This window comes from Mytilus galloprovincialis, chromosome 12 (assembly GCF_965363235.1).
Source record: "Mytilus galloprovincialis chromosome 12, xbMytGall1.hap1.1, whole genome shotgun sequence".
Taxonomy (NCBI): domain Eukaryota; kingdom Metazoa; phylum Mollusca; class Bivalvia; order Mytilida; family Mytilidae; genus Mytilus; species Mytilus galloprovincialis.
In genome coordinates, this window is record NC_134849.1 from 47,016,383 (window position 1) to 47,043,405 (window position 27,023).

General features: G+C 32.2%; 1 protein-coding gene across 9 annotated transcripts in view; it reads left to right on the forward strand.

Annotated features, from left to right (window-relative positions):
• Positions 1-15,145, forward strand: part of LOC143053990 (uncharacterized) — a 100,388-nt gene extending 85,243 nt beyond the window's left edge. For all 9 annotated transcript variants that reach the window (XM_076226818.1, XM_076226824.1, XM_076226821.1 and 6 more), the window contains one exon: positions 5,649-15,145. In XM_076226818.1, coding sequence (XP_076082933.1) covers positions 5,735-8,428 — 2,694 coding nt within the window. In that variant the 5' untranslated portion in view covers positions 5,649-5,734 and the 3' untranslated portion in view covers positions 8,429-15,145. The remainder of the gene's footprint in view (positions 1-5,648) is intronic.
• Positions 15,146-27,023: the final 11,878 nt, after the last annotated feature.

The window sequence follows — 27,023 nt, forward strand, 5'->3', positions numbered from 1 at the left end:
ATGCATGTACCCTTGAGCTACCACATTAATTTTACACAACTGTAACCTATCCTCACATTTTTGTCAAATTTTCCAAATTATTTTCCTACAAAAATGACTAATTCTTGAATCATTCATTTTTTTGATGCAATTACAAAGTTTTTATGCTTGGTCACTCACTTTCTGTTTTTGTTGAGATGTTTCCAAAAAACTTCACAAGTACAAAGATTTATTAATTTACATTAAAGAGAGAAAATAAAAGTTAAATGTGCAAATAATTATTTATATAGGTTGTTACTTCAAAGAATAATTTTTTCCAATTTTCTTGAATTAAATCATAATGAGGGTGAAATGGTATGAACTGACATTCTTAAGATTCATCAGTTTGTTTTAGAATTTATCAAGCTTTAATAATAATCAAACCAGTTTTTAAGAAAATCTTAAATTATAAAATTTCAAGACCATTATGGAAAGATACTAGTCTAAGACTTGGTGAATCTTTCAGGAATTTAATTTTTCTCAAGTCTCTCATATAGAGCCTCATGATCATTGCACTTGTCCGATTATTTAAAGAAGTAAAAGATGTTTTTATTCTGCCAACAAGTTGTTTCATATTACAAGCTAATCTCTGATAGTTCTTTAACTTCTGCATCCAGGTCAAAAAATGAACAGAAGTTAATATTATATAAAGTGAGGATCAGTGAAGGCAAATTCAAATATATACAAAAACTTTTTAATTTCAATAAAAATTATTGAAATTAAATGTATAAATGTCAGTTTTCAATATGAAGTGCCCTTGTTTTTGTTTAATTTTTTAAAACAAAGTTTTCTTATGTATTTTTATTAAATTTTAATCAAGTAAACTGTAATTTTTATGATTTTATTCGTGCAGATACTTACTATTAAAATATAACATATAACATTTTTAAAAAGCAAATTAAATTAAATGCAAAGAAAGTCTGTTTGTCTGTTTGTTACATGATTGCAGACCTCTTAGTCTTAAAGCATTAGCACTTTCATCAAACATTGTCTGCTTCTTGATTAAGGCTATTGGGAAACTATAGCTTGTCATGTAAAGACACTGTTCACTTCTAGCTAAGCCTTCTATCCAACCAGTCCATATGGTTGTCTTGTTTCTCAGGGTAAAAATCTTAGAATAAAATTATCTGGCCCAATATATTTTGGCACCTGTTTCAATGGTTCGAAATTTTGCTAATTTGTCAATAATGTTTTTGATACCCTTTTAACAATGTGTGGGATATTATCCGTAATTGCCACAGAAAAATGACAAGTGATTCACAGTTTGAGTGAAGCAGATCTTTTACAAAGGATAAATGATGCACCACGCCTCCTCAAAAGGAAACAGTCCTCTAAACATGCACTTGAAAACTTTTTAATCGTTGTTGTCATCTGTGCATCATTAATATCTTTCCGATCAAGGATCTCTGAGGATCGGTACAAGGTGAATTCAGCGAGGAGTGGGAGTCACACGTTGGGTAAATCTGCATATGATTATTGTTTGATTTATTTCAAATCTTGCATTGTCATCGTCAACATCAATTAAAAGTGAAAAATCGTTCACGCTTTGTAAATTTTACAACTAATGTTTTGAATTTTTATCTATTCGCTATCTGTAATATTTTTAACCTTAGTTTAGATTATGAGTTTTAATACCTAGGTGAAAATGATTTTGAAATTAAACTCAGAACATTTTTACCTGCTGTAAAAGAAAGATTTGCAATTAGAAAAAAAGACATTTGTACATGGAAATTTTTCTATACTTAACATTATGAACAGATGTGTTGTAGGTTTTTTTATACATATTTATATATAAATAAATTTTTATAAGAACATGCAGCTATTGATCTACAACAGATCATTTAAGTTAAAAAAAAATCATTATAAAAAACTATTTTGATTATAACAGCCATTGAACTTTTAAAAAAAATATATGTCATTCAATGATTGGTGTTCAATGCTTTAAGTCCAGTGGCAAATATTTGGTTCAGGTTTTCTTGAGATTTGTGAACCTCAGTCTTCTGTTTTGTGTTGTGTGCTGACTTTTTCATTTGATTTTGTCATATTCCTTTTTAATGGACAAAGCTGTTGTCTGTGGTTAGAGCTCTTCCTGTCTCCGTGGAGATTTTTTTTCATGATTTATTTTGATGCCTTATGTTTATCCAATGTAACCTTGTCCTGCTACATACAGAGACAAATTATCTTTCTATTTATTTATGAAACTACAATATCAGACAGATTTCATTTTTCCCATAAGTTTTCATTTTTACCCTCTTGCTCCTATTTCTTTATAAATTATAGGGGTCTTAAATATTTAAAGATCAAATTTCAAGCTTTCAGTATATAGGAATTGAGAATTTCTTTCTAAAAACATGATTTGTATAGGTTGCAAAACAAGCATGTCAGTCTTATAGAAATTTAAAGAAAATGAAGAAAACATTATTTAAATACTAATTCATCTTTTTAAAAAAACGAATTTTAATAGTCATAAAAAGAATATATTCTTCCTAAATTTACATAAAATATCACCTAATACATAACTGTCAAATGTTAATAAGGTAGGAGTTGAAACTCCTTGTTTGACCTTCTGTGCATACAGATTTGACCAAATTTTGTAGAACCTGCCTCAGGGCTTACAAAGCGCTTCCATGTTGCTAGAGGAATTTTCATTTCATAATTTTTTTTGGACATATTCTAATAATAAAGAATTTCTATATGTATCATGAACACGTAGTAAAAATCAATGGACACTACTTTTTAAATAAAATTTTATTTATTTTAAGAACAAAAGTAGTATATACTATATTACATTGTACATGTATCATATTTCAGCATAGTTTTGGTTAGTACTAATTCAGAGAATTTTTAAAAAATTTTATATTCAATATATATATAACACGATCAATGTTATTTTTTTATAAGTTGAAATCCTTTATGATACCCCTCTAGTTAATTTAACAGATTGTCACTTGAATGCAGGGAATAAGTATTGATCTATCATGGAGCCATGCCGAGCCTTGCACCATTTGCTTATTTCTCAAGGTTGGAAAATAAATATTGATGTGGAATTCATTTGATATGCTTGCCTACCCACTCACGGTTATTTTCAGTAACCTTTAAGGCATTTAAGCGTATCTACCCTATACATGGGATTTAAATTCCAACTCGCACAGCATTGAATTTATTTGTACACATATGTTTATCTTACAAATAAGGATTTAATTGAGTTTGATTCAGTTCAGAAATTTCAGTTCCACAGGATTTCCTTCTTATTCAATATTTAAAGTGTTTAATAGGTGGTCCAATTTTATTGAGAGGTCATGCAATTAAGACTGCAAGAGTTATTTCCCATTAACATAAATTTTTCATTTGATTTCTGATGCATTAATGTGTCCTTGGAGTGTAGTTTGTGATTTATAGTGTATCAATCATAATTTTCTCTGGATATGACTTCACAAAATGACCTTTGAACCAAATTATTGTAAAATATCTGCATTATCTGGTGGTCTTTCAGTGTGTGAATGCATCATGGGTAAGCAATGTATAGGTTTTTCCAACCCTGTGGGTACTATCTAAAAGGTTTTCTGCAGTGAGGAGTTGTATATTATACAACAATTTTATTTTTTAAATGGTTGCCCCATAGTGACCCTTACATATGAAAGACCCCATGCGTGTTTTCTGTCCATTTTACAAAATGAATTCATGCATTTATATATATATTTAATAGCTATATGACTTAGAAAAATCTTAACCCTGTAGGTAGCAATTAAAGTGAATTCATGTTGTTTTCATGTCCACTACATAACATGCTTTTATCAATTGATCGAATCACGACTCACAAGGAAGAAGACATTATGTGATATTTTTTTTTTTGCATCCTGTCCGCCAGGAAACCTGCAGACAAGATATTTTAACACATATTGATTTTTGTTCCACTGATAGTCTTAGATTTTAAAGATATAGGAAAAAAGCAAGTTTTAAACAAGACTGTATTCTCTGTACATATGATTTCAAGCAGAATTGATAAATAAACATGACTTTGTTATTTGTAAAATTATTTAAAAAGAAATAATATTGACTAAAAGGATATGAGGTTATTCTATTATCTTTTAAATTAAGAAAATGTTAGAAACATGTTAGTGCATATAATTCATTTGTCACTGGGTTTGATTTGTATGGAGAAAGGATTATAAGAATTATGCAATTTTCTTACCAAATTTGACATGTCAAAAATAAGATATTGAAAAGGATTTAATTTATTAAAAATAAAAGGTTAGAAAATGGGAGAGGAAGGTTAAAATTGTTAAAGGTTTTTTGTTAAGTTTTGTTCTTCTTGTGTCATTTTTGTGATCCTGAGATTTCAAGTGTTTGACTTTGATTTTTCCTGAAGAAGATTTAGCAGTTTGCATGTATGAAATCAAGTTTTGTTTTTTACAATTTTTAATACTTACATTTACAGCTTGTAATTGTAATTGTAATAATTTTATTGCAAATCAGTGTATAAATTAGTGCTATAGCATCAACAACATATGTAATGTAGTAGCTAGTCCCTTTTGTTTCGGAAGTCGGGGGATGTAGAAGCCTACATTTTAGTCCACTTTGGTTATGGCCTGTATATGCATTAATTTATGTTATATGTACATACTTTCCCAGACAAAAGACTTTTTGATTTATTAAAACATACAGTAAGTTAGTTGTGGTCAGAGAATTTATTACTAATGTTGACCTATAAAGCAATACATGGTCATAAATATGTGCATTCATCACCGTAAGCAAGGTGTTTGATGACCAAAAATAGAATACACTGTCAAATGTTGATTGTCACATATAGAAAAAAACTTTTGAAAGGTGTTGGAATTGTTTGGTCGTAAAATATTCACTTTGGATTATTTAATTTTCATGAGTACTAATTTTTGTGGAATATGGGGAAAACTGTTGTGCTTCACAAAAAAGCAAAAACTCGAGAAAAAAACAAACAAACAAAAAATTGCCAAATATAATATATGCAAACTATTATGAAATTATTTTATAATGTTTTTATCATTAAATAGTGTTTCTTGTTTACTGTTTTAGTAAAATGTATATCTGATGTTTTATACAGTACTGTTGATACATTATTATCAATGTGGGTACTGATCATTCTGAAAAACCACAAATCTAACATGTTACAAACTGTTCAATGAAATACATCACATGAAGAATTGGTAAAAAAAACTTGAAAATGAAATATCCATGAGATAATAATTTTTATGCCCCACCTACGATAGTAGAGGGGCATTATGTTTTCTGGTCTGTGCGTCCGTCACTCCGTCCGTTCGTTCAGGTTAAAGTTTTTGGTCAAGGTAGTTTTTGATGAAGTTGAAGTCCAATCAACTTCAAACTTAGTACACATGTTCCCTATGATATGATCTTTCTAATTTAATTGCCAAATTAGAGTTTTGACCCCAATTTCACGGTCTACTGAACATAGAAAATGATAATGCGAGTGGGGCATCCATGTACTATGGACACATTCTTGTTTGTTCTAAATCCACAAAAATGAGTAACCATGAGTGTAACTGAATTCACAGTATAGATTATGTCTTTTATTCTATGCTTTCATACGTAATTTTATGTTTATATCACTAAATTTGTTTATTTTTATTTTTCAGATATTCTTGATGACAATGGATAATTTATGCGAATCTCAGAACTTTTTCAAATCAGGGATGAATTATATATTTAATATGATGACATAATGGACTTATCAAGGACAAGTGATTCTCAGGGATTCATCAAGAATTCACCATTGACCTTGAATTATCCCCGAACAAGTGAAGGTCATATAGCGAGTTCACCATATACACATAGCAAAGAAGCTGCTAAAGAGATATTAAACTCTCAGGGACTATTAAACAGTATGGCATTGAACTTTAGTACGAAAGTGGAAGGCCAGCATAGTTCATTTCCATATGGACTTAGTGGTGTGGCCATGCCCAATTACGCATATACGGGTGATTTATATCAATTTACTTCTAACGGGTACCCAAGGAAATCGAGAACATGCAGTTACTGCAGTAAAGTGTTTACTCGATCAACAACGAGACGTTATCACGAGAAACGTTGTCCACGACTACGTGCAGCGGTGTGTGGAATCGTTCAAGATGATGACAAAAAATCAAAATTTCCTCAACTTCCATCACCGCATGGAAGGAACAGTATAGAATCAGCTACCTCAGGATATGATAAATTATCAGGGAATTCATTAAAACCTCATTCGGCATCTACCTCAAAGTTGTCCTCTACCAAATTCAAGGGAGATGACTCCTCATTAGAAAATACAGCTAGTGTAATCATGAAAAAAGAAACTCAGGAACATTTAGCATCTCTGTATGCAGACAAATCACGAGAAATCATGTCTGACTCTCATCCCATGTCTGATCTCCACGCAGCTTTGGCTGCCTATAAACAAAGCAATTTCAGAAATATTTCACTCTCTCCATTCCATTTAGGGGCTGCTTTGGACTTTAACAAGTCTCCATCACGTACATCTAGTGGTCACCGTGACGATCAGGAATCGATATCAAATGATGAAGGGGCCAACGCAAATGGATCTGATGGGGAAAATTTTGAAAAACTGAGACACAGTATTGAAAACGATGATTTAAAATTTGATGAAATGAGTAAGCGAGTTAAAAGAGAATCACCAAGCAGTGATGGAAGAATGATGCCTAGCTTTAATGAGATTGGCAAATCTGAGCAGAATAATAATGGGGAAAACTTAGATCAGTCAGGAAATGCCTCCATCAAATGTGGTGTTTGTGGAAAAATGTTTGCCTCCCAATGGCAACTGCATGTTCATGAACAAATACACACTAAATTTAAACCATATGCTTGTCGATTCTGTGGAGAAAGATTTTCGAAGGCAGCACTCCGTATTCAGCATGAGAGGTTACACGAGGCCAATACAAATGACCAGGAGGTATTGGTAAATGCAGAACATACCTGCGTTATATGTGGATCCTCATTTAAGAAAGATAATCTACGTCTACACATGCTGAAATATCATAAAGATGGGCCGTGGTTGTGTAGGGAGTGTGGAAAGGCAGCTGTTTCGCATCAAGATCTGTACGATCATTTGAAAAGTCATGACCTCTCATCAACAGAGGCAGAGTCTCTTCAGTATTTACTAGATATGGCTAACGGAACGTTGACAGCGGAGGTCAATGGGGTCAATGACGAAATGGAAGATGAGGAACTAGAGGGAGAAAACGAATCTGATTCCAATGAAAATTTAACATCTCCTGAGCAAGAATCACCAGCTGAAATGGCAATGAATATAGATGGAGAGGTTGATCCTAATGAGGAGAAAGAAATGTGCACCATCTGCGGAAGAGATATACCCAAAAGTCACATGGGATATCACTTGAAATCACACGAAGGTCAGAAACCATATGAATGTCCAATTTGTAAGAAACGATTTGGGTACAAAAACAACATGAAGTCTCATATCAAACTCCATGATGGGATTAAGCCATATCAATGTAATATATGTGGAGCCAAGTTTACTAGAGGATCAACCCTTAGACGACATGCCAGGCGTCATGGTATATCGGCAGAGAGTGTATGGGATCTGTTTGTTAAAAATGATTCTCAACAATCAAACCATGTCAGTAGAGAAAATCATAAAACAGAACTGATGAACCTCTCTGGATCATCAATGGCAGAAATTCCAAATTCAAAGTTTACTGACACCTCACCTTACAGTAACTTTAACAATTTGTTTTCTCATCCTACCTCAGTTGCAATGTCCAATGCTTTATTTATGAATTACCACAATCAGGCCATGGCTGGCGCTTCGCTGCCGTCACTCTACTCCTCCCTTCATACTACCTCAGAAATTCCACCGCCTTCAGCGGGGTTTGACACCTCTAGTCAGTCACCACAGAAGGATGCGCTCAATTTATCAGTTCATAAACAAGATGCGGGTACAGACAATGAAATCCCTTCACCTACCTCAATTAGCCGATCAAGGTCAAGGTCATTTAGTGGATCGGAGAGTATCAAGAATGACTTTATGGGTACCAGTTTAAAAGTGGACTGTTCAGATGTTGGCATACAAGTTAAAAGCTGCTGTAAAATGGGAATGGATATTCCCTTGATGATGGGAGCATGTAGTCCCAGCGATAATGCCAGTATTCAGTCAGGAGATAGTGCTGCCAATCTAGCAGCATTAGAGAATTCACCAGATAATATTGCTTCATTACTTGCTGCAGGTAAACTTTTCAAGTGTGAACATTGCGAATGCTACTTCTCAGAATATGCGATGTACAGAATTCACTCGAAGATTCATCCAGGAGGCAAATTGTCGCCATTTTCCTGTCCGATATGTAGTGAAGATTGTCATGATAAGGTGTATTTTTCCTTACATGTATCTGAACATTTACGATGATCCTTCTAGATGTAGAAGTAGAAGAATCGAAGTAGTAATTAGAAAGAAAAACAACTTTGTTCGTTTAACCTCGGGGAATCATTATTTTGTATTGTTTTTGCAGTACACTGTTTTTGTGGACGTTCACTATTGCGGGTATATTGATATTGTAATTGAATTATTTTCTGTCCACATGAATATGTGTATCGTATATTTGTTATAAGAAAATTGTGATTTAATATGTAGAAAGGCAAAAGGTTTTGGATTTGTAGCAATTGTTTATTTTATAATTCAGCAAAAGAAATTTTTACCAATTTGTGATGAAAAATATTTGACACATCTTGCAGATCTCTAGTTTTTTGTTTTTTTTTTTAAATATGAGATTGGAACATTTATATTTTGTTGCCTCATATTGTTTAGATACTATAAACAAATTTAACTTTTTACCCGAAACAAATAAAAATAATAATTTGAAATTTAATTTAGTATTTTAAAAGAAAAATTCTGTTTTGTTTGTCATTTCTTGGAACATTTTGTAAAAGAAATCCACATTTTTTTGTTTCTTACTGCATAGTAATTTCACTGTTTTTTACTGGGTACGAGTTGTAGAATAATAAATGCAAAAGTTGATTTTTTTTCAATTTGTTGTAATTTGTAAATAGTTGAATTGATTATATATATATATTTACATTATATTATATACACAACAGATATGATGGCGAAGCAACTTTTTTTTATCAGGGTAAAATTCTTGCCCATAAGATACCTCTAAAACTACACTATATATGGTAGAACTCTCAGGTTAAGAAGGAGTTAAAAAAAAGTATTTTTGAAATTTCAGGAGATATATTCATTGACCAATTACCCACCCTCAGGCTACAATAACTACATCTTAGAAGTGATTTATTCAGTCAGACAACTCAGGTTAAGAAAGATTTACATTCTTATCAAGACATACTTTTCAAACTCTGCAACAATGATCAAGGGGAAACAACTTTGAAATGTCAATATTGCTTTTAAGGGGAGATAATTTAATACATGCATCTAATTAAAACAACTGAAATTAGTAAAATAAAATATGTAATAATTTTGGAACCTTGCAAATTTTCATTAAGTTTATAAATAAGTTTGATAATTCATATATATACATATATTGAAACAATTTTTTTCAAATAAAAAAAACTAAATATTTTTATATTATTCTAAATAGACATTTAGACATAGGTCTTTCAGGAAGAAATTTTGCTTAAACCTGGCTTTACACCAAGTTCAGAAAAAGACTTCTTGACCAAAGAAACCCCTGTCTCATTTTAAAGTCAGTAATTATTTATGTACCAGTATACCTCAAATTGGACTCCCAATATTTATGAGTTTGGGTCCATGTTATGCTTTTTAAGCACTGAGCCAGCTTCATTTGTATATAAAGTTTAATCTTGTAATATAATTGACTCAGCTTGCTCTTTTTATGCCATTGTTCTAATATATGACCTCAACAGGTAAATGTAGTAAATATTGTAAAGTATCTATATCTATATACATATAATTATATATTAGTAGTAAATCCATGCCTAAGAGTGGAGACTTGGTTTAAAATTTCTCTTCATTTCATTGTTTTAGCACTGTGTTGGTGGAATGTCAGATACTGCACGTTAAGAATACCATGTGACTTTTTATTGAGCAAAAATTAACAAATGAATATATTTATTTTCAAGTGACTTCATTTCTAGTCTGATGTTCTTAACAGGGTCTTATCTTTAATTTATTTATTGCTAACTGTCTTATAGTTTTCTGTAACAGACAGTTAAAGATAGGAGGCAAACATCAGAAACTGTAAATAGAAAGATAAGGCAACATCATAGCCCTCCCCTCCTCATCCAAATACAATGTCCCCCCAAAAAAAATCTTTAAAACATTAAATGGTAATCCCTTCTTAAACCAGGTATAAACTCAGTTTCCTTTAAAGAGTATATACACTCTGTTTTTTGTATTTTGTGTCATATTAAGTCTACAATTTTTGAGAGCTTCAGTTATGAGGGAGGATAGGACCTTTATCAGGACTCCGGGATTGGGTGTTTTTAAGCTCGGAATTTCGGGATCCGGGAATTCTTTTTTTGAATTATGGGATGTGGGGATTTAAATTTATTCAAATTCAGGATCTCAGGATTTCGTGTTTGTTAAGCTTCGGATTTCGAGATCACCCCCTCCCCCACCCCCCCCCCCCCCCCACCCCCCAGTAATAAAACATAGAAATGGAGAGAAATATTTATTGCTCAAGTCAGTTATGCACTACCTCTGTTGATGAAATACCTCATAAATATGATGTTATAAATAGTCATGTTTTCAATTTATTTGTTGCACTTTTTCGCTCTGTAGTTTTGCCTCATAATTATACATAGAGCTCATGTAACATTGAAGAATTACCTCATTTCATAGTAATATGTTCTAGATATATATCTATATAAATATATATATATATATTTGATTTTTTGTTTTGTTTTGTATATTAAAATTGATGGTTTTTTAATGATATATGCCTACTGCTTATGATATTGTATATGTGTTTTGACTAGTGGCGACTCGTGGACTAGAAAAAAATCAACAAATCTTGGCCAAAATATTGGTACTAAGTTTACATGTTTTTTTAATATAGAAAATACTATTCAGGCTGCTTGGTATTTCTTGGATTAAATGATACTTGTTTGAATAGCTTTTTATTGAAGGGGGGATGTTTTTTCCAAAAAAGAACTCTTTCTATGTAGTAGTTTGTTTTGATTAAGAAGATTTATGAAATTTTACTTTCACTTTCAAGTTGAAAAAGTTTTACCTGACAGTGGAAACTTAACTACTATCACAATATTTTGGAATCAAGATAGAATTCTTAGGTTTTACATTTTGTACTTCACAATTATTACTCATGACAAAATTGCCCCTTAAAATCTAAATAACAGGGTATTATTTATGTGATATTTGAAGTTGTTTTGACCAAGATTTGTTGATGATATTAAGCTAGAGGTATGTTTGTATGCCTGCTACCACATTGTGTATGTTCATTAGATATGAAAATTTTCCTTGTGGGTATTGTAAAATTTGGATAGTCAATTTAGAACTATCAAAGTATACCTCTTGTACAATACCCATCATGCAATTGTGTTGAAACGGGTCCGTATTTAATCAGAATTTATTTATATTGAAAGAAAGTTTGACCTTTTCTACCTCTAAAAGATATAAATAACTCTATACGCAAAGATGATCTTTTATCTCAAACGCAAACAACATTACCGGTATAAGTCACATTTTTGTTATTTACATTCACTTTTATTTACATTTGTTTATTAAGATAAATTTAAGAATAGTTGAAATGTTATTTCATCTAAATATAGATATTTAAGTTCAGAATGTCACTTTTGACCTAAAAACTTACCTGAAATTGATATTTCCAGAGCTCCAGTATTTTTTATTGGTGAAGCATTATTTTGCTCAAGTTTATGTACAGTACAGTCTCATAGAATATTTCCCTCATTTAGTGCTACTTTCCCTTTATACCTCATTTATAATCTGGACAGGTTTTAAGCATCTTTTATTGTCTTGCAAAATGAAAATAAATATTTTTTTCTTAATATTATATATATTCCAATTGAATGTGACATGAAATTTTAAATTTCAGCTTATCTTTTTACAAGATGCTATAATATCCTTTACCTCATATATTAACTAAATAACCCAGAAAACTTACAAATTCTTTTTTTAAGGGAGATAATTTCCTTATTTAAAGGGAAACAATTATAAAAATATAGTCTGGGTACCTAGCTCACCGTTATAAAATAAAACCAACTGAATATATTTTACAATTATTTGATGTTAGAGAAATGCCCTGTAAGAAAATTCAACTGCCAACAAATAAAATTTCCAATTTTATTTTTAGTCTGCCATGAATTGATTTAAATTGTCAAAATGTCATGGAAATAATCTAATATAGTAAACAGTCTTTACTTTTTTACACTGATAACTTTTATTTTACATATTTTTCACATGACTAGTAAATTCAATTCTAACAAGTCTTCAAAATTGGTCATCCCCCTGACCCTTCAGTGTAAAGCTGTGTTTTCTTCAGGATCCCTGGCTGAAATAATATGTCTCTTCAATAACATCTGCATTTCATATTTGTATATTCTACCTCATTGTTGTTATATGAATTATTTATTACATTCTTGGGACCCTTAACTTACAGTCTTAAGAAAATAAATGTATGTTATATGTCTCTGAAAGAAAATCCTATGAATGAAAAAAATATAGATGCTGTTCGAGTTCTGCTCAATGACAGATGTGTATGTGTATAATTTCTTAAGTTTTTTCATCATATTTTGTATTTTCTGTTGATAGGTCATGGTATATTTTACTTTTTATCTTCAAATTCACTGCAGCAGATGTTTTACCTATTAGTCAAATTACGGGATTTTTATCAGCATTCACAGAAAAATTGAAATTTTGTCTTGAAATATTTTTTAAAAAGTACCAAATTTACGTAAAATATTATTTGCAAACATACGGTTTACATGTCTCATTGTAAGACTTCAACTTTATAGGAGGTTCTCAAAACATTTTTTTACTCTTTCCCAGCAAAAATAACCTTGCATTAGTCATGGTCATTTGGCTTTGAATGTTTGGTAGGATATTTTAGGATTTAGAAATGTAAGGATATAAAAAGCAACATTTCAAACACATATCTGTTAACGGTATACATATGTTGGCTGCAGAGTCTGTGACAATGCTTGCATGTAAAGAATTATTTTGACCTTGACACATGTTGCCGCTGAGGTGAATTTGAGGGTAAGGTTTTACTGTGCAAATGTAGACCAATTATAATGGGATCAGCTGTAATTTTTGTTGGTGGTATTGTTGCTAAGGAGTTAAGAAATACATCAGAATTGAAATCAAAATGGTCAATAATTCAAAAGTTTCAAGTAGAATAATTTATTTTTTTTGGTGAACTTTTACAGCAAAACATAGAAAAAACAATACATATGTTTAAGTACTGTGTATATATGTATAAACAAGAAGATTTTCATTTTAGAAAACGTAACACAACAAACTACAAAATCTGTTAATCAGTGTAAGGGAGACAACAAAATCTGTTAATCAGTGTAAGGGAGACAATCATGCTTTTACAGTAAAATAATTACTGGTTTAAATTTTGAATTGTTCACCATTTTGAAGTTGTATGTATAGAAAGGACTATAATTCAGTGAGAATGTGTTTATATTCAAGTCCTGCTTGTTGTATATATATTTTAGATACCAGACACAAGTTGTTAATGTTTTGTTTTAGAACTGAATCCAGTCGAAAGAAGAAGCTTCTTGATTGTTTTTGTTTTTTCTAATTTTTTTAAAAGATTTCTGATGATGATAGTGGGTTTTGAATGACTTCTAGAATATTTTAGGTGTTAGATTATAATTTAGTAAATGTAATTTAATTGAAACTAAGATTTACTTTATTTGGTTTTCAAATTGTTTTAGAATAATAGTTGGTTCCTTTTTTGGTGCACATTAGTTTTAAAAATAGATTAAGAAAAAGAAAGAAAGTTTGAAAATGTTTTTAATTATTTGTCAATGCAATAAGAAATGTTCGAGATAAACTTAAGAGGTCACTTTTCTGTTAGAAATTTTTCAAAAATCTATTTAGTTTTTGTATTAGATTTTTTTATTACAGCTAGAACATTCTAGTGACTCATATTATGAAACATTTATTTTATATTTGTTAACATTAGCTTCAAGTAGAAGTGACATTTGTTAAAGGCAGTCATTCAAAATCTATTAGCATTAACAGGAACTAATACCAGAAGATGAAGTAAAATTTCGAAGAAAAATAACTAAAACAGGTGCTTGTTTTTATTTGGTGACAAAAATATTCCAAATAAAGTGTGATAAAACAGTTCTTTACCGGTTCTGAGTTTTTTTTTATTATGTTGTAAGGGGCCATGTGATTAGACAAAAAAGGGAGATAATTTGGAAATAATATTTTTTCTGGGAAGTATGAATTACATTTTTTTCTGAAGTATTATACATTTTGATCTACAGAAGAGGATCCTAAATTTATGTAAAAATTTATATATGTCTATCTTATATATAGTAGTTTCTCTATATTCTATTGTTCATATATATTTTTTGTTTGTTATGTCATTTTTGTTACTCATTATTCTTTTTATATTACTTTTCATGTTTACGTCTGATGGAGGGCCTGACCTTCAAATGGCACGCATTATTTACAAGTACAGGGTGTTCTTTTTATTCTCTGATCTAGGCTCATTTCATCGCAGATTCATTCAATATTTACGCTATCGCTTTTAGGAAACATATCTATACTGTATTTTTTTGCTTGCAAACAATTTTTCAAATTTATAGTAAAAATTTAGAATATGATTCAAAATTCAGTATTAGGAAAGGTCATTTGAAATTATACTCATCATTTTTAAATATTTTTTTCTTCACTTTTCACAAAAGATTGCATCTTATTTTAGTATATGTCATACTTTAACCATTTTGATTGGTTGTTTGAAGGTCAGACCTCAGAAGAACTACAGCATTGTTATTAAGGGGAAATAACACCATCTGTTACAAAGGGAGACAATTACATCTATTGTACAGAGTCTAGTTTTTCGTAGTACACAGACTATATTGTTAACTAGATAAATGGCATCTGCCATACTTGTAGCCATTAACAGAAAATAAATATTTTCACATATCATTGAGTCTGTTTTAAAATTTGTTGCCTTAGAACGTCCACTTCATCCAGATATTAGAGGCCTCTTTAACTTACATTGTACTACATAGTTCATCTACAGAAATCACTAGCTTTCCAATGCTAAAGGAGCCAGTTCAAATAAAAAAGAAGATGTGGTATGATTGCTAATGTGACAGATCTTCACTAGAGACCAAAAAACACAGAAATTAACAATTATAGGTCATGTCTGCATGTGTCAGGTGTGCTAGTCTCTGGATTGTTACTTTTCCTGCTAAACTCATGGTTCTCTGTAGGCATTCCTTCACCAATAATAATTGTATAGCCATGATTGCTAAAAGTGCCATTAAACACTAATAATCAATCAATCAATCAATCAATCAATCAATCAATCAATCAATCCAGATATCTTAAGAAGGAAACATGTTATTAACATATAGAGACCAGTTCGTTTCTTTCACAACACATGACTTATCTGTAATTTGTCTAAGTGTTTTTGATCTTAATTAGATATTCTTTGAATATTCTATAGAATATTACCTGAATAATTCAGTTGCAACCCCAAGAGGCCTCCCCCCCCCCGTGGATCTGCCCCTGCAAAAAGTCAAATATAAAATTGAGAATGGAAATGGGGAATGTGCCAAAGAGACAACAACCCGACCATAGAAAAAAAACAACAGCAGAAGGTCACCAACAGGTCTTCAATGTAGTGAGAAATTCCCGCACCCGGAGGCGTCTCTCAGCTGGCCTTAAACAAATATATACTAGTTCAGTGATAATGAACGCCATACTAATTTCCAAATTGTACACAAGAAACTAAAATTAAAATAATACAAGACTAACAAAGGCCAGAGGCTCCTGACTTGGGACAGGTGCAAAAATGCGGCAGGGTTAAACATGTTTATGAGATCTCAATCATCCCCCTATACCTCTAGCCAATATAGAAAAGTAAACGCATAACAATGTGCACATTTAAAATTCAGTTCAAGAGAAGTTTGAGTCTGATGTCAGAAGATGTATGTATATTCATCTACATTCATTCTTTGACCTGAAATAGTCACTACAAATAAAATGAAATATTGGGATCATGGCAATGAGATATAGGACGGGAAATAGAAACAACAAGGTATCTGCATACAACATACAGATTGTCTAACTCTAAATTAAAAGGATTATACAGATGAGTTATGTTATCACTGCTGCAGTTGAGTACATCTTTTTATACTAACTGCTCAATTTGAAATATGATCCAAGTAAACATTAGGAAAAAGACATGGTTAAAATGAAACAGAAAACAGAAAACAAATTCATGAAATTGTCTATTTCAATAAACCAAATATAAAGAGCCAAACAAATTAGTCAAGATAAACAAGGACAAGTTTTACTGTAGGCAACTGAAGCCTTAAAGTACAAATAAGCAATCTATCATCCAGAATATGGATCGTGGTCCTGCTAGAGGCACTGGTTTCTTGATGTTCCCTTGGGTACTACACGTTTGACACTGTAGAAGTTAAAATACAGGAGAATGCTTCCTCTGGCATCGACATTTACCTTTTAAGTTCAGCTGCACTCTAGAAAATAAACTGACTGCTATAAATTCGTGATTTTCTCTTTCTTTAGCCTGTTCATATCGACCAATATAATAATATTTTCTCTAGAATAGCTAAAATAAAAAGCGGATTCCAAAATGTCATTCAAAACATATAAGTCGAAGTGAAGCTAAAAATGATGAATGACTAAGGCAAAGACGAAAAATAGACAAACAAATATACCGTACAAACACTTCTTCGAATAAACAAAAATAAGCAACACGAACCTGAAGAAAAACTAACAGTTTGACGTCGTGAAAATACACTTGATTCTATCAATCATGAATTCATGTAACTCTTTTTTATGTTCAAAAGGTTTTTTTTATAAGATATGCCAATTCAGTACACAATTTAGAGAGATTAGAGACTTGCAAATTTCTATTTTTAAAAGGGCATACAATACAGTTACAGGGGAGGTAATGACGTAGCTAACGTAAATTGTTATTTTCGCGACGTCAAACAGTGACTTATCTGGAAAAGATGCAGTTTTCGGATGATTTTTATCATTCAAACTGATTTAACTTGAAAACGAGTTCATGACCCCTCTTTTTTAAAATGACATTTGGTTTGGTTTACGTAAGAAGATTATGCATACAAATTTTCATTAAAACGTAAATAGTGCAATTTTTTTTAAATTTGATTACTATGCAGCAAAAAATGACGTTTTTTTCCTACCTTCATGAACATTGATAAATTTGAGCTATTTGTGAAAATAAAATGTGCAAATTTATACAATATTCATATAACACATATATTACAAATAATTTAACAAAAAACAAACAAATCGAGTTTATCTTTTAAAACAAAAAAGTTATGGAATTCTGTCGAAAAATAACATACGTCCACAAATCCGTATTTTGAGGAAATATCTGAAATTTGAACCTCAATTTACTCAAAAAGTAGCTCATGAAGGTATAATTTTTATTACATATTTGATTTAATCAGGTAAAAAATAGCCTACATTCAAATTTTAATCGGCAAAATTTAATTACGGGATCAAAACTGAATCCGACATCTCTGCTTGATCAGGATTCGTTACTATCAGAGCTCCCTCCCTCTGCCTCGCCACCACGCCCACGTGTTCTAGTAGATTTTGGTGGCATTACTGTATTGTTTCCGATGAATCTACGCATTAATCAGAAATATAAGGAATGGAACTGTATTGATATGAAACACGATGTTGAAGTTATTGCTGAGAACGTAATTATACTTTTAAAAGATCGCGATATAAACGTATATAATCGTGGTAAGAACGCGCTATAATCGTAGTAGAAGCCTGGTAAGATCGTGTTGCAATCGGGTAACTCGTTGTGTGGTCGAAGTGAAAACTAGATGAGCGTATAAAGATCTTGATAAGCGTAACGAGGTCGCATGATAAGCGCGTTGAGAACGTGGTATAATCGTAGCGAGATCGTTGTAGAAGCGTAATGAGGACGTAGTAGCATGGTGAAAGCTGAGACTACTATAACACATGTGAAAGCAACAAAAATTTACATTTTCATGCCGCTCATACCGCAAAAAAGAAATAAATTATTTTTAATCTTTTTTTATCGGCAATTCACATACCCTTTTTAGTTAACACATAGACAAAGATTGCGTATTTATATATATAGGTTGTTGTCTCTTTGACGCATTCCCCATTTCCATTCTCAATTTTATATTCTGTATATAAAGTGCCTAGAAAATCAACCTAACGATGTTAGAGTTAGAGTTTGATTCGTCACTTCCTCCCCGGCGCCGGGGCTGGAACCTGTACTTTATTTTCTAACTTCTACAACACCACCTAGCATTGCGCAGGTATATGTTGATATATATATAGATTGATAGATTGATTTTTGGATGCTTAATGTCCAGTGGCAAATAGTTCATGCATGCTCAGGACGAGAACAAGTTAACAATAAATACAATAGGTAGTTATTGTAATAGAGGCCGACCGGGATGACGGTCTGGTAAATTTAAACTGCCACTGGAAGAAGATGGTATATTGGATATTTCTATTCCCCAGTCACTCTTGGGGTATATATATATATATATAGCGATCAAAGATTATATAACTATGACATTGTGATAATACAAAAAAAAATACGTTGTGGTGTAAAGTAAAGTGCTTTTTATTTACTTCTTAGCTAATCGCACAGGCACTTGTCTCAGAAAAAAATTTCATATATATACCTTAATATATTAAGGTATATGGGGAAAAAATCTGAGACAAGTGCCTGTGGCTAATCGTATATTTACTGTCATATATATGCATTTGCCATGTACAGTGGCGGATCCAGAAATTTTCATAAGTGGGGGCCCACTGACTGACCTAAGAGGGGGCCCGCTCCAGTCACACTTCAATGATTCCCTATATAAGCAACCAAATTTTTTCCCAAAAAGGGGGGGGGGGGCCAGGCCCCCTGGGCCCCCCTCTAAATCCGCCTCTGATGTATTTGCATTATAAATTTACACTTGGTTTAAAAGTGCAATTGAAACAACGAGTTTTTGTTGTGCTTTATTGATTTGTTTTGGATCAAGAAATCAAGCAGAATACAATATCAGTCAAAAACATTACAGACCATTTTTTTTATTTACTCATACGATGTTAGTCGTTCTGTGTTGATGCTCTCCTTTGATATTCATAATTGAATAATTTACCACTTAATCACAGCTAATCTGAGGCAAAGTTGGACAGTGTAGATTATGATTTATATATGCAAGTCTATCTGGTTAGTATACCCTATGGACAAAAGGTTTTGAAATTTTAATAACTTGAGTAAACTATCCTTGATGTCTACCAAACTTAGACAGAAGCTTTAGGATCAAAAGCTATTATCTAGAAGGAAATTTTGTTAAAATTTTGTACCTGTTTATCTGTGTTTTACTTATAAATGGACCTAGTTTTTTTTCAGTTTACATTACATACAGTCTGCAGTTAAAGTTTAAAACATTTATTTTATTCATAAACTATCCTGGATTTTTACCAAACTTGAAGAAGATTGTTCATGATCAATAGCTAATATCTAGAAGGAAATTTTGTTACATTTTTTTACCTGTTTTACTTATAAATGGACCTAGTTTTTTTACATACAGTCTGCAGTTAAAGTTTTTAAAACATTCATTTAATTCATAAAATATCCTGGATTTTTACCAAATTTGTGCAGAAGCTTCATAAAATCAAAAGATAGTATCGATAGGAATATTTAATTTTTATTTATCTTTTTTCTCATTTTTGTTGAGTCTGCGATTAACAGTAAAAGTAGGCGAGACACTGGGTTCCGCGGAACCTTTACGACTTTTATTGTGGACTTGTCTATCTGGCAGTAATCATCTGACCTTGATCTTATTTTCCTGATTCATTGGCCCATGTTATTTGATTCTTGTTTTGTCTGTTTTTTCCGATATTATAAGGAATAAGTGAAATTTATATGTTTTAAGGAATGATTGTAAGATTTATCAATATGTGTCTTGTCAGTATCATCTGGCCTTGACCTTATTTTCGTTGTTTATTGGTCAATGTTAAATATTTCAGATTTTGTATTTTTTCAGATACGAAAGAAAGGGTATAGTTCAACTGTATTATATGTATGAAATAATTATAAGACGCGTATGTCGTATAAGGTTTGTTTCTGAAATATTTTTAGCTATTGGTTAACTAAATTTGTTGTTGCAATGGTTGTATGGCTGTCCGAAAGGGTTGATCTCATCTTGACATTATGAACATTGAACATGAAATCTTAATTGTAATTTAATATAATGCCAATGGTAATTTACTATAATGCCAATGGTAATTTAATGTAATGCCTAGAGTATCAACTTCCCTTTTGTTTACTTTCAATTATGAACTCAAGAACAGGAGAGACGTTTCAGTGTGGATTCCGTTTCAGTGTGGATCCACTCTTGTTTGTAAAGTATATCTATGCAGACTTATATATATGAGAAGTCAAATGGATGTGGTTTGATTGATAACATCCTAGACTATAGAACATAATTTCCATTTTTATGTTATTGAATTTAAACAAGCTTCCAGTACTCAAAGAGCGATAAAAAAAAAAATTAAATATAAGTTTTGTGTCTTTTCTTTATTTGATGAATACATCCATTTTCAATTATTTTAAGAAGTTATATTCTTTTTGTTTTCTAATGTTTCAGCTTTGCCCCCGTTTTGTAGATGATTGCTCGTTCATAAACATGTTTAAACTATGACATTTCATGTTGGCCTGTTTCAAGCCAAGAGTCCGTTATTTAAGGCTTGCATCGATACCTGTCTGTCAAGTTTGTTTTCGTTGATTTTTTCTTTGTATACGCTTTGGTGGGTATATGTAGTTGTCTCATTGACAATTACACCGATCGCGATCAATCGAGCCATGAGTTTTTGAATAAATGATGCACCAAAACGGACCATATTTGGAAAAAATGAATCACAATGATTTTGTTTTTTTTCCAAAATACTCCACTGATGTACTAGTATACATTTTTATTGACTATTCATAAATTGCTTTGTAACAGGTCAATTTCCTAATGTATACAAACAACAGTCTGTAAAATTTTATAATGCAATCGATCAAAAAAAGATACTTGTAACCTATTGTCCTCTCTTCTATTAATCAGAATGAAACTTAATGTTGACCTGAAACATTTACACAACTCTAAAAATGTTCACATCATTATAAGCATACTGTTCTATGTCAGTGGTATTGCTTTGCTTTATAAAAAAGAATGGCCAACATAGATACAAGTATCTTGTCTTAGGGAGGGATAAATCCTACTTTGTAAAGGATCACTCTGATTCAAATTCTCTGAAACTGATATTATCAAGATGCTTGATTTCTTGATTGACAATATATTTGTTACGTTCGGAGGACGTGTTTTTCAAACAGACTGTCGGCATTCCAATGGGAACAAACTGTGCCCCTCTACTTGCCGACTTGTTTCTTTATTATTATGAGACTGACTTCATGCAGGAACTTCTTAGGAAGAAAGATAAGAAGTTAGCAATATCCTTTAACTCTACTTTCCGCTATATAAATGATGTTCTTTCACTAAATAATTCAAAATTTGGTGACTATTTGGAACGTATCTATCCCATTGAGCTAGAGATAAAGGATACTACAGATACAGTTAAGTCGGCATCATATCTTGACTTACATCTAGAAATTGACAATGAGGGTCGGTTGAAAACAAAACTTTACGACAAAAGAGATGATTTCAGCTTTCCAATTGTGAACTTTCCATTTCTAAGTAGCAACATTCCAGCACCACCTGCATACGGGGTATATATCTCCCAATTGATACGATATTCCCGTGCTTGCATTTCTTTTCATGATTTTCTTTGTAGAGGGTTGCTGCTCACAAGGACCTTCGTAAATTTTACGGACGCCATCACGAGTTGGTTGACCGTTATGGAATAGCCGTTTCACAAATGATATCGGATATCTTCCTTTCGTCGTAACTACAATCCCCTTCCCTTTCATGAATGTGACCTACCAAATTAGACTATTTACCGGATTTGTTATCACATAAACAACACGACGGGTGCCACATGTGGAGCAGGATCTGCTTACCCTTCCGGAGCACCTGAGATCACCCCTAGTTTTTGGTGGGGTTCGTGTTGTTTATTCTTTAGTTTTCTATGTTGTGTCATGTGTGCTGTTGTTTGTTTGTCTTTTTCATTTTTAGCCATGGCGTTGTCAGTTTGTTTTAGATTTATGAGTTTGACCGTCCCTTTGGTATCCTTCGTCCCTCTTTTATTGTCAAGTGATTGTCGTTTGTTGGTGTGGTTTACCAGGTGTTAATAATATTGTTTTGTTATATATAGTCATTTTTGGGCCTTTTATAGTTTGCAGTAAGGTTCCGCGATGAAGACCGTACTTTAACCTATAATTGTTAACTTTTTATTCATTTAATTATGACTTGGATATAGAGCTGTCTCATTGGCACTCATATTAAATAGATACTCAGTTTTACCTTTATTTAATCACAACTTCATAGACTGATCACACCGTCACATTTCAATAAAGCCCCAAAGAATGTGTACACGTGTGTTCCTAGTTTTAAGTCAATTCGACTAACTTTACACCTCTACAGTGATCCTCATACTTTATTTAAGTAGATGACATTACAAGGGACGACCACAAAGACTTTTAGATATCATGACCATAGTATATCGTCGACGGGGCATAACAACATCAAAGTCGTGAGTTGAGCAGCATGTCAGTCTTGAGTCAATCAACATAAACAAAGTCTTGTTATTTGCAGACATAATAATGCATAAGTACAAATAGTAGTTAAAAAATTGTTACAAGAAACTAGTTGAAACCATAATATCAAAGTCTACATAAATTCGATAGTGATCTAGCTCTAATGCTAAATCTGTTTCAAATCGATCCAATAAACACTGATACAAAGTGGCAGTTTCAAACGCATATATTGTTAAAACCTAGTTTTAGACGACATAAACGTAGCTTCTTCCGCATTCGTTTCAGGTGTCGATAAGAAACAATGCAGTGACGACTTTTTTGATAAAAGTGCGAGTATTTCCATGTAATCTAGTCCCATTTCAAAAGACACCCTTATGGATTTCTCCATCATCTCACTTTTAAAAGGAGACATGCCAATAGCTTCAGACGGCGCAATACGAACAAACAAAAATCAAACATTTCTCTGTTACGGTCAGCAGTTTTTGTTCCAGTAGTGGCAGCTGTCGTATTGGTAATGATAACAAATCCAGTGGTTAGTTTCATTTAATAATGTCACACAGAATACAGAGGACAGGATTGTTCCTATCAGACAAGTGGAACATTCCGAGGTTATCTTTCGGAGCACCTGCGATCATCCCTAGTTTTTGGTGGGGTTCGTGTTGCTTATTCTTTAGTTTTCTATGTTGTGTCATGTGTACTACTGTTTGCCTGTTTGTCTTTTTCATTTTTCTCCATGGCGTTGTCAGTTTATTTTCGATTTATGAGTTTGAATGTCCTTCTGGTATCTTTCGTCCCTCTTTCTTAATACAGATATTTCATGACTATAACCAAATAATTCGCTGATGGCGTTTGTAAAACTGCCCAGGGTGTCAGCTAATCTACAACATTAAGAATCCTCTGTTCAAAAGCTACCTTCTAAAGTGGAATATATACTGTAGTATACACTAATGATAATGACGAAGAAGGGGTACAGCCGGCACATATATAAAGACTTTGAAGCGGCGGGTTTTTGTTTGTGAGCACTCAACCCGACCCATAACAAGAGACAGCGGTGAAACAGCAAAACATGCGAACAAACTGTAAAAATAAGTTGGAGATGGATAACTGGCAGTCAATAGTTTGGTACAGAGCACAAAACCAACCATTTCCACTAAGACAATAACAAAAGACATAAAGTACAGAACTGAGAGTACTCGCAATAACTCGCGATCGAACGGAAAAGCTTAGTATAATTTAAAACCAATTACAACTAACAAATAAATCTTGTAACCCCAGACTAAAGTATCAGTTATTTAAGGTAAAGACGCGGGAAATGTTAAAGCGACAAAGATTTCCATCGGAATAAGCCGGTTGTAAATATGGAGTCTCCATTCAGCGATTCCTTATATATTACTGATTCATTTGAAAAAAAATCCTGATAAAATTAATGGAAAATATCGTTGTTTGCGTTTGAATTAGAGTTTTTTGAAGTCTTAACATCGATAAGACAGGATTTAGATCTTTTCCGAAAAGAGTAAAAGATATTTAAGCCGGGATGTTTGTGTTTCGGCGAATAGTGTCAGAGTAACACATATCAAACGATTTGCCCTGTTTTATGATTGCCTTGAAATCTGCAAAATGAAATGCGGTTTTGGAATATTAACAGTCTAAATCTAACGACAAATTTCAGTTTCTTTAATATTCTATGTAATAAAAAAATCAAACTAAATCCAATAGTTGTAAACGAAATGTATGGCTATCCTGTCATGGACCGATATTAGATCAATCTTCAAATTGATTCTCCCTATGAAAGAAAAGCTCAAAGCATCCAGTGCAGAGAAAGGAAAATTCATTACATTAAGGTGAAAAATAAAGTGGTATTCTGTTATCCTGTTTAGGATGTTACCTAACGATTTATTGATGACAAAACAATTTTATTGTGTAAAAACGTGAAATAACGTGTTAGAAACCCATGTCACACAAGAAAAACATTATCACTGCATTTGAAGGGAGTAGTTATATTTCACAACAGCATTCATAAATATAAAAATGATCCTTTTTTATACTTCCCCATCCTGTTGTGTCTATCCTTATAGTAACCAGTTAAACCTGGGAACAGTATACCTAACAATATATGTGTTCCTGGTTAAACTTACCAAAAGTAAAACCGTGAATGTGCGATGGAAATATCCGACTGCTGTGCAGATATTTCAAGGTGGGCAGTCAAGACCGTTAAAAACACTCTCGTCGTCAGCAGTTTTGTTCTTGAAAACTAACTTACTGGCTATGTAAAACAAGCTTAACATGTTATCAAGACTTTTCAGGGCCGTAACTACCAATGAGGCAGGGGAGGCAACTGCCCTGAATTTTCTACACCAAAATTTTTTTTGAAGTAACAAAATGAAATATTGACAATATGTACACGAAGAACTTGAATTTATATTATAAACAACACAAGTTTTCAGTTTTAACAGTGTTTTCATGATACGTGGTATATCTGTCATTTCCGGATTTTTGATCGACAGTGTTTGTTTTGGTTTTTTTTTTCGTGTGGCCGTCCGTCCGTTATTCAGTATTTCCTATATCATGTATGTCGTACGAGAACACATATGAAACTTTGCTTTCGACAATTTTGAATAAAACTTAACTATTCACATTTATTTAGAGGCTCAATTAAGCAGAGGAAGTTCCCTGTGTATTGTGAATCTTTTATGATATCGGAAATTATTTACCGGCTGAATCAGCTGTTGGATCATTTTTTTTAACGTGTCTAGTCAGACAGTACGTCTCCCGATCGTACGACAACATTGATATGAACAATGCCTTAGACAGTAGTTAAACACTCCCATTCGTTGTGGCAGGGACTTTATATATACTAGTATGGAAAGTCCCTGATTGTAGCTATATATATACATGTCTGTTCAACTTTCAACAATATTGAAATTCGATAAAAAAAAAAAAATTATCTTGCGTTCTATGATCTTGCTTTATATGTTTTTTTTTTAACTTACCAGTTTGATTTCTAACAAAAATATCTTTAAATACAGATAATAATTGTTTGCATAAAAATTGCTTCTAGGATCAAGCATTACTGGTGAGTCTTAAAGTAAGGAAATCGAAGGAAAACGGCGGGTAATTTTTAGCCACTGATTTATTGAGAAAAAATCCGCGGTCACAATGTATTTAATGTTAATAATTATAGGTCAAAGTACGGCCTTCAAGACGGAGCCTTGGCTCACCCAAACAGCACTGTGATCTCTGCTTGTTTTTGCATAAAAATTGCTTCATGCAGGTATAAGCAATACTGATGTTTCTTTAAGTGAGGAAATCGAAGATAAACCGGTTATTTTTTGCCATTTTTTGAGAGATCGGCGACCCCGAAACCCCTGCCTCCCCTGAATTCGAACCCTAGTTACGGCCCTGCTTTTTCTATAAATATTCAAGAAATTCTTTAACCGAATAACAAAATATTGCACCATTCATCTTGTTCATAAAACCGCAGTGTTTGTTTTAATTTGCTTATAAAGAGAGTGTTTTCACTAGTATCATATATAAGTAACTTTATTTCAATTTTTAAATTATATCAAAATTCGATATTTCATTTTCTAAAAGGATCCATATTGACACGTATTATCGTATAATAGTATACTTATATCGGACCGCGGATTTTAAAGTTTGGTATATAACTATTATGCTCAAAATCTATAATAACTCTCTATATTCTCTATTGATGATTCTTTATTTTTTGTCTGTTTTCTCATATAGACTATATTAACTAGTTAGATCAAGGATTTGTATATCTCACTATACAAATCCTTGGTTAGATATATACTATTCCCAGGTTTTCTCTATTCATTATTACCGGATATTGTTGACAATATACCCGTATCTTTCCCCAGACCAATAAGGCCCCATAATTTCTGATATTTTGCGACTATTTCAAACTTTACTTCAGGACACACTTAAAGTAGACTAACAACGATTGTTAAGAGAAAGATTTTTGCATTTCCGAATTTTCTAGCTACTTCTAATGACTTGCGATTTTCAGATTGTTCTGACAACGTCCTAAATATTCACTTATTTGCCGAAGTACGCATGCGTGATTGACATTCTGAATGTAAACATATATAT